This window comes from Lepidochelys olivacea (assembly GCF_965140295.1).
Source record: "Lepidochelys olivacea isolate rLepOli2 genome assembly, chromosome: 3".
Lineage (NCBI taxonomy): Eukaryota > Metazoa > Chordata > Testudines > Cheloniidae > Lepidochelys > Lepidochelys olivacea.
This window is the reverse complement of record NC_140413.1, coordinates 168,055,797-168,069,948: the sequence shown is the minus strand read 5'-3', so window position 1 is coordinate 168,069,948 and position 14,152 is coordinate 168,055,797. Positions and strand designations below refer to the sequence as shown.

Below are 14,152 nucleotides of genomic sequence, written 5' to 3'. Positions count from 1 at the left end.
GAGTCTAACAAATTTATTTGAGCATAAGCTTTCATGGGCTACAGCTCACTTCATCGGATGCTTATGCTCAAATAAATTTGTTAGTCTCTAAGGTGCCACAAGTACTTCTGTTCTTTTAGTGCACTTGTAAAATCCCCAGGCAGTAACTATGACAGATTCCAAATACTTCACCAGAGGCTGGATCTGATTACTCCAGCTGACCACAGGATGACAGTTGGTCTCTCAGTTATCAACAAAACTGTAAAGGATTTTATAGAACACAAAATTCCTTGAATTGTACCCAGAAGCACATAGGCAGCTAGTATAGCCATTGAAGAACTGATAACCCCATAAATTACCATCCAACAGTAGATCGCTGCGTTATGTACTCGGAGTAGCTTCTGAGTAGCTTGCAAGCATAGACCGAAGTAGAGGGGATTCCAAACATGCAAGTAATCTACAAATCACAAAGGTGTAAATTGCTATGGTGGAGTCCTGCTGCAAGAGTAAAGGCTACAAATGCCTACCCAGATATAAAGAGGAGGAGGGGTGTTTTTGGAATTCCAGAAGTGGTTAGGAGGTTTAAAAGCACTCCCAAATTGTGTCTGTCTAGGGCAAAGGCTGGACAAAACCCTCTCACAAAGGGCTACAGAAACTACACAATACCTTAAAGATTATCCACCTGTACTAATGATGTCATCTTGTCGAGACTGAGCTTCAGTCAACTCTTCCAATTCCATTTCAGTTAGACACAAAGAAAGCACAAATACTGGGCCTGATGAAAATGAGACACAAAGGTACATATTATCCATGTACTGATGGCACTGCAGCCCAAATTGCCTTGCATACAGTGAACCAGGAGGGCAAGAAAACAGACTAGGAAATCTCACAGAGATTACTCAGGGCAGACAAGTGATTGCACAAAACCACCCCTGGCACCTCTCAGAAAGGAAAGAGCTAGAGCTCTAAAGAGCTTGGTGTTGACTAATTGGGAGGCTTTGAGGGAGGCACTAAAGGGGACAGCATGAAAGATTGCAGAGTTGGGAGTGTACAAGACTGTCACAGGGAACAATCAGGACAGAGGTGTGAGTGGAGTGTACAAAGCTGTAGGGCAGGGTAACTCAATAGGCAGACCTGGGGCCAAATCTGAACCGCCAGACACTTTTGAACGGACTGCAAAAATCTTTTTATTTATTATTATTTGTATTATTTTCTCTGGAGTCTGGACCTTGACTACACCTTGACTAAGAAATTTGGACCTTGACAAAAATAATTGTTTACCCCTGCTGTAGGGCGTGTAGGAGGAGAAGGGTCAGACACATAGGCAGGGGCAGTGGAGCTGGAGAGAGCTCTGTAAATTAAGAGAATAGCTAAAACAATGTGGAAGAGGAAAGGAAGCCAGTCTAAAGAAACAAAGAGGGAAGCATGGGCAGAAGGACAGGAAAGGAAGAGGATCTGAACTACTACATTTTGTAGGGACTGCAGCAAGGACAGATGTGAAAGGAAGGGGCAAAGGAGGAAGAAGTTGTAGATCCCATTCTTCTTTACCAGTTAATCAGCTATTCTCAGACTTAGTCCCTTATTCTTAGCAACAGGGTATGTCTACATTGTATCTTTATATTTGTGGATAATCCAAGAACCATACCCAGATGTACAGACACTCTTGCCCCAACCTATGTACTATATAATTTTTTTAATATTACCTTTAATAACATTTTTAAAGACCTGAGGCATGGCCATGGCTAGGCCAAGCCAGTTGACTCAAGTTTGCAGGGCTCAGGCTGCAGGGCTAAAAATTGTTGTGTAGACATTTGGACTCAGGCCTTGTCTACACTGGCAAGTTTCTGCGCAGTAAAGCAGCTTTCTGCACTGTAACTCCTGAGGTGTACACACTGCCAAGCCACGTACTGCGCAGAAACTGCACAGTTGCAGCACTGTAAAGAAACCACCCCAAGAGGCATACAGCTTTCTGCACTGGGGCTACAGCACCATGGTGCCAGTGTAGACACCCTGGTCCATTTCAGCGCTGCAATTGGCTTCCGGGCGGTGTCCCACAATGCCTGTTCTTGCCTCTCTGGTCATCCGTTTGAACTTTACTGCCCTGCCCTCAAGTGACCAACCATCATCTCCACCCCTGAAACTCCTTTGGAATTTTGAAAGTCCCCTTCCTGTTTGCTCGGTGATGTGTGCAGTTATTTTAGCACATCTTTCCAGGTGGCCATGCCTGCTTCATACACCAGGCGATCCCCCACTTGGAGCAATGCCGAGCTGCTGGACCTCATCAGCATTTGGGGAGAGGAGGCTGCCCAGTCCCAGCTGTGCTCCAGCCATAGGAATTATGATACCTATGGTCAGATTTCATGTTGCATGACAGAAAGGGGCCATGACCAGGACACATTGCAGTGCAGGGTCAAAGTGATGGAGCTGCAGAACACAAGGCACGGGAGGCAAACCACCACTCCAGTGCTGCGCCCACAAGCTGCCAGTTCTACAAAGAGCTGGACACTATACTTGGTGGTGACCCCAGCTCCACTGCAAAGGCCACTGTGGATACTTCAGTGGTTCATGTGCCAGTCGAGAGTGGACAGAGCCAGGAGGAGGAAATCTTGGACGAGGATGTGGAGGGGGAGGGGGACCCAGAGGCAGAGGATGACTCGGAGGTCAGAGATGCATGCAGCCAGGAGCTCTTTTCTACTCCGGAGGAGGCTAGCCAGTCACAGCTGTTGGATCTTGGCAAAGCACAAACAGGAGAGGAGGCCCCTGGTAAGTTGATTTGATTCTGGGAATTGCTGAAGAGAGTTACTGGGGGCAGGAGAGTTGCAGAAAGCAGGCTTGTGTCTGTATGATGCACATACCACCACATGCCTAGTTTGAGCGGCAGAACAGGCTGTTGATAGACTCCCTCTGCCTCAGATCTCCACGAAACTCTCGTGGAGATACTGGGCAATCCACTGCTGCAGGTTCTTTGGCAGAGCTGCTTTGTTTCTTGCCCCATTAACGGTAACTTTCCCGCGTCACTCTGCCATTATTGGAGGGGAGAGGGGGAATAACCATTGCTGTACACAGGCGAGCCTCATAAGGGCCAAGGAAGAAGCTGCAGTCTTGGAGAAGACCCTCCCTTGATTCCCTGCTCACCCTCAGCAAAGAGATATCTTCCATAATGAACATAGCCTGTGGAAAAAGTGGGGACAGGAGTGATTATCAGGCCCCCCCTGCTGGCTGTCCCCAAGAGCCACATGCCCAGTGTACAGTAGGGTCCAGAAACACGGATTTACCCTGCCCCTGCAGCTACTCATCGTTTTGTGACTCATGTGTGCTTGCCTGGGGTCAGTCACTTAGTGACAGGTATGGGAATAGCAGCTGTGTTTTAAATCACTGAATCAATGTTCTGTGTGTTGCAAACAATACTGCTTCTGTAAAATGTTGTGTTTTGGCTTCACAGAGATGACCTTGGGAGTCCAGCTTCCCTCTTTGTTATTGCCAGCTGAACAGCTGCGCAGAATTAGAAAGTGGCCACGAAGAACTAAGGAGGACTTTCTGCGTGAGGTTATGATGCACTCCGCGGCCTAAAACAGGAATTTAAGGAGTGGCGGGACAGCGAGAAGAGGGACCGAAAGGAGAATGCGGCACTCCAGAATGAAGCCACGGAGCAGCTCTTAAACATTATGGCGCGCCAACTGGACACACTCCAGGTGATACTAATGCTGCAAACCAAGCAGCTCCGCACTCACCCACCCCTGCAGTCGCTATCACAAAAAACTCTTTCCCATGCGCCCCTCAGACACCACCACCACACTTTTATCAAACTCCTGGCTCCAGTCTGTACCCACATTATTCCACTCCTCCCCCTCACAGTCCAGCACTGTGGACTCCCAGTACTCACTGCACTCAACACCCATCCCTCTGCAGTTTAGCCCTGTTGAAGTACAGTACCAGCTGCATTGTACTCTAAAGGAGAAGGTTGGATAGGATCGCTGGACATACACAAATCTTTAACTGTCCAAGGACCCCACCTCCTCCTGGTACGTTCCCTTCCCCCATCCCCTCAGTGGTGATGTGTTTTTTTGTTTGTCTCTCTCCTCCAGTTGTTTTTTAATACAAGAATTGTGTTGGTTTGAAAGCAATCTTTATTCTATTAATTGAAAGCAAACAGAGCCCTGCAAAGCAACAGACAATTATCTTAAACCCTCATATTGCCTCATCTGCACCAATCACAATCACCTCCTATCATTATGAGCACTGCACTCCCGAGCACAGCAACAAATATTAGTGGCTTTCTGTTTCAAATTGCTGCCTCAAGGCATACCTGATCCTTATGGCCCCATGCTGCACACCTCTAATAGCCCTGGTCTCTGGCTGTTCAAATTCAGCCTCCAGGCACTGAGCCTCAGCGGTCCATCCCGAGTGAAGCTTTCACCCTTCCCTTCACAAATATTATGGAGTGTACAACATGCAGCTACAAGTAGAGGAATATTGTCATCAGCCAGGTCCAGTTTCCCATATAGGCAGCACCAGCGGGCCTTTAAGTATCCAAAAGCACACTCAACAGTCATTCTGCACTTGCTCAGCCTGTTGTTGAACTGCTCCTTGCTGCTGTCAAGTTGCCCCACATATGGCTTCATAAGCCACGGCATTAAAGGGTAGGCGAGGTCTCCCAGGATCACAATGGGCATTTCAACTTCCCTAACTGTGACCTTCTGGTTCAGAAAGAAAGTCCCTGCTTGCAGCTCCCTGAACAGGCCAGTGTTCCAAAAGATGCGTGTGTCATGCACCTTTCCAAACCAGCCTGCGTTAATGCCTCTGAAACGCCCACAGTGATCCACAAGCACCTGGAGAACCATAGAGAAATACCCCTTCCGATTAATGTACACAGTGGCTAGGTTGTCTGGTGCCAGAATTGGAATATGCATGCCATCTATCACCCCTCCACAGTTAGGGAAGCCCATTTGTGCAAAGCCATCCACAACGTCATGCACGTTGCCCAGAGTCACGGTCTTTTGGAGCAGAATGCGATTAATGGCCCTGCACACTTCCGTCAACGGTCCAACAGTCAATTTTCCCACTCCAAACTGGTTAGTGACCGATTGGTAGTCGTCTCGAGTAGCCAGCTTCCATAATACAATCACCAAACACGTCTCCAACTGCAGGGCAGCTCTCATTCTCGTGTCCTTGTGCCACAGGGCTGGGGCAAGCTCATTACAGAATCCCATGAATGTGGCTTTCCTCATGCGAAAGTTCTGTAGCCACTGCTCATCATCCCAGACGTGCATGACGATGTGATCCCACCACTCACTGCTTGTTTCCTGAGCCCAAAAGCAGCATTCCACTGTGGTCAGCATCTCTGTGCATGTCACAAGCAATCTCGTGTCGTACCTAGTACGCATGGTGAGATCAATGTCGCACTCCTCTTTCCTTTGTAGTTTAAGAAATAACTCCACCGTCACTACTGACATGTTACTCAGAGTGAGCAGCACACTGGTCAACAGTTCGGGATCCATTCCTGCAGACCAAAGAGGCAGAGTGCGCAGTACACAAACCGTTGAAAGATGGCGCCAAATGAGGACGGAAGCACAGGGATTGCTGGGATGCGAAGCAATGCATCATGGGGCATTGGGACAGGACCCAGGATGCCCGTGACCCTCTCTGCCTTCCCACAACTCTTAGCGGCAGAAGAGGATGAGATGCTCTGTGGGATAGCTGTCCAGAGTGCACCACTCCGAATACCGCTGCAAATGCCACAAGTGTGAACAAGCTATTGCGCAGGTAGCTGACAGTGTGAACACAACAGTGGTTTCCCTTCAGCGCTCTCTGAACAGCGCTGTAACTCCTGGTGCTGTAACTGTGCCAGTGTAGACATACCCTCATGCTAGAGCCAGGGCTCTGGGGCCCTCCCGCACTTATAGAGTCCCAGAGCTCAGGCTCCCCGACTGACCCCGGCCAGCCACAGGTGTTTAATTGTTGTGTAAACATACCCTGTATGTTATAAAACAGGTTCCTTGTTTTATCCTCTTTGTATGTAGAGAGCACTAAGTGCACTTCTCATTCCTTTAATTTGCTACAATAATACTTCTTGAAGAACTAAGCCTTTTCTAATATTTACATATTGGCCTCATACTGCTTAAAGTAACCAGAAGAGCTAACTCTGTGTCCCCTGATTGCTTTCTGAACCTCCAGTGATAGTTTTGTTGCCAATCTCGAAATGGAAATCAGTTTTGCCTAAGAAAGAATAAAGGGAATGGGCTGGCCCATGCAAGCATATGGGTGCGTGTTAAACTCCATTGATCTTGAGACTGGCAAAGTCTTACTGCAGCTCTTGACATGCTTATGTTTTGTCTCCTCTCCATCCCTTAAATAGGGGCACGCGCTCACGTGAAGAATCCCTTCAAAGTATTTTCTAATGTACCATGGAGGCCTGTTCTTTGCATATTATTATTTTCTCTCTCCCTCTTTTTCTCGAGAAGGAAAATACTTCAACTTCTGTCCAAATAGACAGGGTCTTGGACACAGAGGACCTGATTCTCAGTCAAATCAAGCTCACTTAACAAAACTCTGGTAGTGTAAAGTCACCATAAAGCAGGAGTAAAGTATAGTTATACCCACTGTAAGGCCTTTTTACAATGCCATATCAGTGTAAAGAGGATGTAGCATAAATGAGAATTTGGCCCAATCATCATAACACCATACAGGTTTGGGGATAGGATTTCAGGAACCTGCACTGAGGGTGTACAGCCTTTGTATACAATGAAGTCCAATTCCATGGGATGAGATGCACATCTCTGGGCAGTGGCTCTTCAGAGTAAAAGACAGCGTCACTGCTGCAGTTTCCACGATATGCATCTGAGGAAGTGAGCTGTAGCTCACGAAAGCTTATGCTCTAATAAATTGGTTAGTCTCTAAGGTGCCACAAGTCCTCCTTTTCTTACTGCTACACTGATCCATCTGCCATTGCACCCCTTGAAACAGGGTTGCAAGGATGACAGCCACTCCAGCCCTGTGGCTCATCCTAATCCTTCATTTAACCTGACAGTTTTTGATTCATACATTTACTTTTGCTTTCCATTTTTTCTGGTTGAATGCCCAAAATTCCTGCCATGGTGGCAGTTACAAAATCTATTGTTTTGCTGGGCATCTTTGCCACTTTCATATTTGCTTTTCTCGGCCTCATTGCCCAAGCATAGCTGTATGCTCAGTTTCCCACTTTTCACTTCCTTTTCCATACCTGAGCTGAGCAGGTAGGAAATGGTATAATCATGTCAAACTCCATTCACAATCCAAGAACAGCTGCATAAGTGTCAGCACCAACTGCAAAGCACTTCAGTTGTCAATTAGGATCCTTCTTTTACAAAGCACTTTGAGATCCATGTATGGAAACCTCTAGATAAGAGCTAAGTATTAGTATTATTAAATCGGATTGTCTGAATATGCTTGTACAGCTAGTTAAGTGTGTGATGCTTGGTTCAAGGAACTTACAAGCTCCCCTGATAAAAACTGTAATGTTTACAAGCTCTAGCAAGCTAAGTAGCACCATTGCAAGGAGTCTACAAGCTTCACAAGACCAATAGCTTCAGGTTTTGTTTAGCTTTCCCCACCTACCTTAAACAAAACAAAAACTCTAAGAAATATAGTTCATTGCATTATGCCCATGTAATATCATAGTTGCACAGTAAGATAAGAACATAAGAACAGCCACACTGGGTCAGACCAATGGTCCATCTAGCCCAGTATCCGGTCTTCCGATAGTGGCCAATGCCAGGTGCTTCAGTGGGAATGAGCAGAACAGGTAATTATCAAGTGAATCATCCCATGTCCTCCACTCCCATTTTCTGGCAGACAGTGGCTAGGGACACTAAGAACACAGTGTTGCATCCCTGTCCAGCGTGGATAATACCCATTGATGGACCTATCCTCCATTAACATATCTAGTTCTTTTTTGAACCCTGTTAGAGTCTTGGCCTTCACAACATCCTCTGGCAAAGAGTTCCACAGGTTGACTGTGCATTGTGCGCAGAAATACTTCCTTTTGTTTGTTTTAAACCTGCTGCCTATTAATTTCATTGGGTGACCCCTAATTCTTGTGTTGAGAAGGCGTAAATAACACTTCCTTATTCACTTTTTCCACACCAGTCTAGATTTTATAGGCCTCTACCATATCCCCCGTTAGTCACCTCTTTTCCAAGCTGAAAAATCAGTCCTTTAAATTTCTCTTCAGATGGAAGCTGTTCGATACCCCTAATCATTTTTGTTGCCCTTCGCTGTACCTTTTCCAATTCCAATATATCTTTTTTGAGATGGGGCTACCAGATCTGCACACGGTATGCAAAAGGTGGGCATACCATGGATTTATAGAGAAGCATGATTATATTTTCTGTCTTGTTATCTATTCCCTTTCCCTTCCTACTAGTTCCTTATGTTCTGTTCACTTTTTTGGCTGCTGCTGCACACGGAGCAGATGTTTTCAGAGAACTATCCGCAATGACTCCATTATCTCTTTCTGGAGTGGTAACATCTAATTTAGATGCCATCATTTTGCATGGACAGTTGAGAATATGTTTCCCAGTGCTAGATCTGTACAAGTTCAGGCTTGAACAGTATTGTAAGAACAATGTTGCATGCTCTACCTCGGAGTTCCTGCAGCCCAGCACAAGGGATTTGCTCCTGTTACACGGAGAATCTGTTCAAGGATCTACCATATTGACTGGTATAAACCGTCATTTCCTGTGTTCAAAATTTTTAAAGTCAATACATAGAAAATTTAAATTGTCAGGTAACAACTAGTGAGTTTGGGGGAAAATGAGTTTAAATGGAGTCAAATATAATATTTCACTTCTAAATGTTGAAATATAACACGCATTGCACATCCAGTAGTCAATATGTTTCCTAACAGTTAACTGTCAGGCACAAGACTGCAGTGCTGCAGTGTCTAAACCAGTGTTTAAAAATCATTGCATGGAACCAGAGATAGAAATGCTGGTTCTAGGCAGTGGTCCCAGGAACTTCAGGCATGTATTCTTAAAATAAAGAGAGTCAGAGAGATACATAGACATGCAATGCTCTCACTGCACTTGATCGTCCAGGCCTGCTACAACATCAAGTTGTCAGATTCTCATATTGTTGTGATGTCTGTGGAAATATCCCATAAAAGGATGTGTCATGATTTAAAAAGCCAAGAAATCAGAAATCAAAAGTTATGTTTAAGTAGTAAGGTCTTGATTTAACGGATTTTTAAAAAGTAAATTGAAAATGAGAGTGAAGGCTACCACTCCATCCTTCATTCTGAAAGCGTTAACGCATACTTGCATTTCAGTACTCTCATGTGTCTAAACAGACAGAGTAGTTGTCATGCAGGAGCAGAAAAGTGAGCCTGATCCTTTTCACTATGTGCAGATTTTAGCAGGTCCATTCAAGAAGCAGGAACAGATGACCTCTCCCCCGCCACGCTCTCCTCTGGATTACTTGGGATTCTTGTTGCCAAATCTGCAACTCTAAATCTGCATACCCCATTCGTTACCTAAATACCTCCATACAAGTAACCTCTCCCTGTTAAGTCCATGTACGATACCTCTGTCACTGGAGTCTAGTGTCTTGGGCTCAGGTTGCCAATTCTCTGTTTTATCGTAAGTCACGTGATAGCTGCAGTTTTTCTTAACTCTCCAGCTCCTTGAAACGTGATTGTGAGAATCTGAGCTTTCACTGAAACAGATGTTCCTCTCTGTCATAGTTGCAGAGAAAAAGCTTTAAAATGTAACTCAAGTGCAATAAGGAGGATCAGGCCCACAGTTTTTAAGGTGCTTGGAGATCCTTTCATCTCCAAGGTCTTCTACTTCTATAAATGTCTAAATAACACTAGTCGGCTAATAGTTCTGCTTATCATTGTAAAGCTACGAATCTGTTTGCACATACGTAGCAACACAAGTTAAGTTTTTACTTCTTGTTGTCTTGGCTACTTGTGCTCTGCTAGGATCCAGAATTTAGGAGACAGTTGCTTTTGAAGCAGTAAGAAAAACAAATTACTGTACCTTGCTGTTTAATGTCCAACAATTGCTGCCGGAAGTCATTTCATGTTGATCTGTTCAGTCTTCATACAATAGAGACATGATTTTCTGATGGTTTTGAGTTCCATCCCTTAAAAATTCATACTAATTCTGAAGAGGGGAAGTAGTGAGACAAGTTAAGGCTGCAGGATATTGGGTTTTTCCCTTTTTTAAAATAACCTCAGATCTCCACAACAGACTCTGTCATAAATATAAAGGGAAGGGTAACAACCTTTATGTATGCAGTAATATAAAATCCCTCTTGGCCAAATATACAGAATCACTTACCTGTAAAGGGTTAATCAGTTCAATTAGCCTAGTTGGTACCTGACCAGAAGGACCAATGGGGAAAGAAGATACTTTCAAATCTGGGTGGGGGGGGAGGAGTTTTTTTGTGCTCTCTTTGTGTGTGCCCTCTCAGACAGAGAGAGGGACCAGGGCAGGAAAAAACATCTAAAAAGATCCTGAAATGATACATATAAAATTACAGAAATTGCAAGTAATAGCAAGAAAATGCATTAGATTATCTTTTGTTTTAGCATGTGAATTTTCCCTATGCTAAGAGGTAATTTTATTCCTGTTTTGTAACTGGGAAGCATAGTCAGAGGGGAATCCTCTGGGTTTTAAATCTTTTTATTTACCCTGTAAAGTTATCTTCCATCCTGATTTTGGAGGCATGATTCTTTTTTTTTTTTTTTTTTTTTAAATAAAATTCTTCTTCTAAGAACCTGATTGATTTTCAGTTCTAAAAACCAGGGATTTGGTCTGTGCTCACTTTGTTAACCTATCGGTTGGTATATTATTCTCAAGCCCCCGCCCCCAGGAAAGGGGGTGAAAGCGCTTGGGGGGATATTTTGGGGGGAATAGGGCTCCAAGTGGCCCCTCCCTGAATGTTTGTTTAAATCACTTGGTGGTGGCAGCAGCAACACCGTCCAAGGACAAGGAAAGGAATTTGTGCCTTGGGGAAGTTTTTAACCTAAACTGGTGAAATATAAGCTTAGGGGGTCTTTCATGCAGGTCCCCACATCTGTACCCCAGAGTTCAAAGTGGGGAGAGAACTCTGACAGACTCAGTAGGCAGTTATCAACAGTGGAAATCTCCTCTGAAGAAATCATAACCACACTATTAAAGAGACGCTGTCAGCTTAAATTTGCACCCAATTTTAGGTTTTACCTAAAACAGGTCTCATTGGAATTATTCAAATCTATGGAAGAATCCAGTTTAGTTTGAACGGTTTGTAGTATTTCATTCCTAAATTTTAATCAGTCTAAATGGATTTATATAACTGGTTTGTAACACACTGTATGGAGTCTGTAGTTTTGCTTTAGAGAATTCATGCATAACATGGAAGAAATCCAGCCTCTGGTTCCAGAAACAAATCAAATGTGAATTCTTTTATGTTACCTTAAAGCATAATAATTACAATTCCAGCTGGCTAAGGTAGAGTAAAAGCTGTAGAAGCAAATTAGCCTGCATAACCGGCTCACATACTACTGTTCAATAAAGAGATTCCTTTCTCTTCAGATTTATTTTACTTGGAAAATTCTACCAAAGAGCAGACTCACTCGTGCTGGGGGGATATGGGCTCTGGGCTGGGGGTGCAGGTTCCAGGTGGGGACAGATATGAGGGGTTCAGAGTGCAGGACGGGGTGTGGGCTCCAGCTGTGGGTGTGGGCTCTGGAGTGGGCCTGGGGTGCAGGAGGGGGCTTAGGGCTGTGGCAGGGAGTTGGGGTGGTTGCAGAATGCGGGTTCCAGGAGGGAATTTGGGTGCAGGAGGAGACTCTAGACTGTGGCAGGAGATTGGGGGTGCAGGGTCCCAACAGTGCTTACCACAGCTCCCGGGAAGGGGCACTCAGGTCTCTGCAGTCCTAGACACATGGGCGGCCAGGGCTGCCCATGCACCTAGGGGCCGATGGGACCCAGCAGCCGCTTCCAGGAGCCACGTGGAGCCAGAGCAGGCAGGGAGCTTGCCTTAGCCCTGGGCCCCCACATGCCACTGACCAGACTTTTAATGGCCTGGTTGGCAATGCCAACCAGTAGGGTTGCCAACTTTCTAACAGCACAAAACCGAACACCCTAGCTCCATCCCCTGCCCTGCCCCTTCTCTGAGGCCCCAACCCCTGCACCATCCCTTCTCCGAGGCCGCACCCCCTGCTCACTCCATTCCCCCTCCCTCTATGGCTCATTCTACCCCACCCTCACTCACTTCGCAGGGTCTTGAGGTGCAGTAGGGGGTGAGGGCTCCAGCTGGGAGTGCAGGCTCTGGGGTGGGGTGGGGGGGTGAAGGGTTCAGGAAGGGTTTCTAGGCTGGGGCAGGGGTGCAGGAGGGGGTGAGGGCTCCAGCTGGGAGTGCAAGCTCTGGGGTTGTGGATGAGGGGCTCAGAGTGTGGGACGGGGCTCTAGGCTGCAGCAGGGGGTTGGGGTGGGGGAAGGGGTGAGGGCTCCAGCTGGGGGTGCAGGCTCTGGAGTGGGGTCAGGATGAGGTGTTTGGGGTATAGGAGGGGGCTCCAGGCTGGAGTTAAGTGGTGTGGAGTGCGGGGGGGAGGGGAGGGCTCAGGCTCCGGCCACATGGTGCTTACCCCTCAGGCAGCTCTGGTTGGAGGCACTGCAGGGCTAAGGCAGGTTCCCTGCCTGCACTGGCTCCATGTGGCGCCCCGGAAGCAGCCGACGTGTCCGGCTCCTAGGCATACAGAGCCAGGGAGGCTGCTTCTGCTCAGAGTGTCCAACTGCAAACACTATCCTTGTGTGAGACACCTAAGCCAGATCAGCTGTTTAGGTAGCCCGTGCAACCCCCATTTACTTTTTATTTGCCTGTTTCTGTATTATGGGAGGGGGGCCAAAATGTTCTGCTTAGGGCCCCCAATGGGCTAGCACTGGCTCCAAGTCCTGACTTGCAGTCTGCTGACACAAATGCTGGAGCCCTTCCCCAGTGCTGTGATGTACTCCAGCTGGCTGCAAGGAGACACTCAGTCAGAGTGGGGATCCCTGTGCATGGCCTGAGGGGAATCCAGTACCAGCCTCCAGTGCAGGAAGGCTCAGGCTGGTAAATCCCCAGCTGGGGGGGCACAAACACTTCCCCCCGCATGGCCGGTGCTGCGCCTGGGCAGTGTTACTGCGGCCTGCGGTGCTGGGTCTCCCCAGGATCCTTGCTGCTGGGGTGGACCGGCTGCAGGGGGTGCTCTGCAGTGCTGGCCACCTCCCTCTGAGTTCCTCTTGGCTGCAGCGCCCGCCCTTCATTCTCCAGTGCCGGAAGTAGCGGCCTGGCTGGGGGTAGAAGCCAGAGGCAGCAGTTGAACTGGAGGGTGAGTTTCTGCACAGGGGCCACCGGGCCCAAGCCGCCTAGCAGCCAGAGCTGCTGGCCGCTTGCAGAGCCAGCACAGACAGGGAACCTGCCTTAGCGCCACAGCGCCGCCAACTGGACTTTTATCTGCCCAGTCGGTGGTGCTGACAAGAGCTGCCAGGGTCCCTTTTCCATCGGGTGTTCCAGTCAAAAACCGGACACCTGGCAACCTTAGTTATAATTAGTAGCTGAAAGCTTGTGCTGTCACAGGGATGTAATTCGTAAAGTCATGTATGTAACAAAGCCAAAAATAGCTGAGCGGTATTGATTGAACCTGGTGATATTCTGAACAAAAAGAGCTCTCAGCCATGCTTGTGACTGCTTCTATTGCTTCACACTGACTCAAGACATTCTAGGCTTCACAGTGAGAGACAGAGTGACAGTCTTAAGAAGTCTATATAGACTAGAGGTGGACCCAAAGCAAAATTCCTGTGTAGATCAAAACTCCCCTGAATCCTCCAGGAATTTGTATGGATTCAGATCTGAACTTTGTGGCTAGCTGTGTCTAGCAGTGGGACAAATCATACCCTCAGGTTTGAATACCCCATTGGATGCCAAGAAAATTTGTCTCCAGGTGAGAACTTTGCAACTCACATGCATTTCTAGTTAGAACTTAAGCAGTTTGTTAACTTGATTTACCTTTTGCAAGATTGTTGGGAAAGCAGAACACACGCCATATTTGAACATCACTTGCCAGTTGGCCAGGACTAATGGAATGCATGGCTAATAGCATCACTCACCCCTCTCCTCTTCATCTGCTTCATGAAGATTTGAGAATTTTAACTTACAGGCCTTTGTAACA

The 14,152-nt window shown here is 46.8% G+C and overlaps 1 protein-coding gene across 1 annotated transcript; it reads right to left on the bottom strand.

Moving 5' to 3' along the window:
- Positions 1–4,169: 4,169 nt before the first annotated feature.
- On the bottom strand, positions 4,170–14,152 carry LOC311518591 (uncharacterized protein). Its single transcript, XM_084624512.1, has 3 exons — positions 13,990–14,152; positions 9,996–10,121; positions 4,170–5,479 (listed from the first exon to the last, which is right to left on the bottom strand). The coding sequence occupies exon 3, from the start codon at positions 5,475–5,477 to the stop codon at positions 4,293–4,295; it is 1,185 nt and encodes a 394-aa protein (XP_084480638.1). The 5' UTR covers positions 5,478–5,479; positions 9,996–10,121; positions 13,990–14,152; the 3' UTR covers positions 4,170–4,292.

What these genes read in the sequence shown, in the direction of transcription:
- LOC311518591 (XM_084624512.1), bottom strand. Translation starts at nt 5,477, where the DNA reads ATGGATCCCGAACTGTTGACCAGTGTGCTGCTCACTCTGAGTAACATG.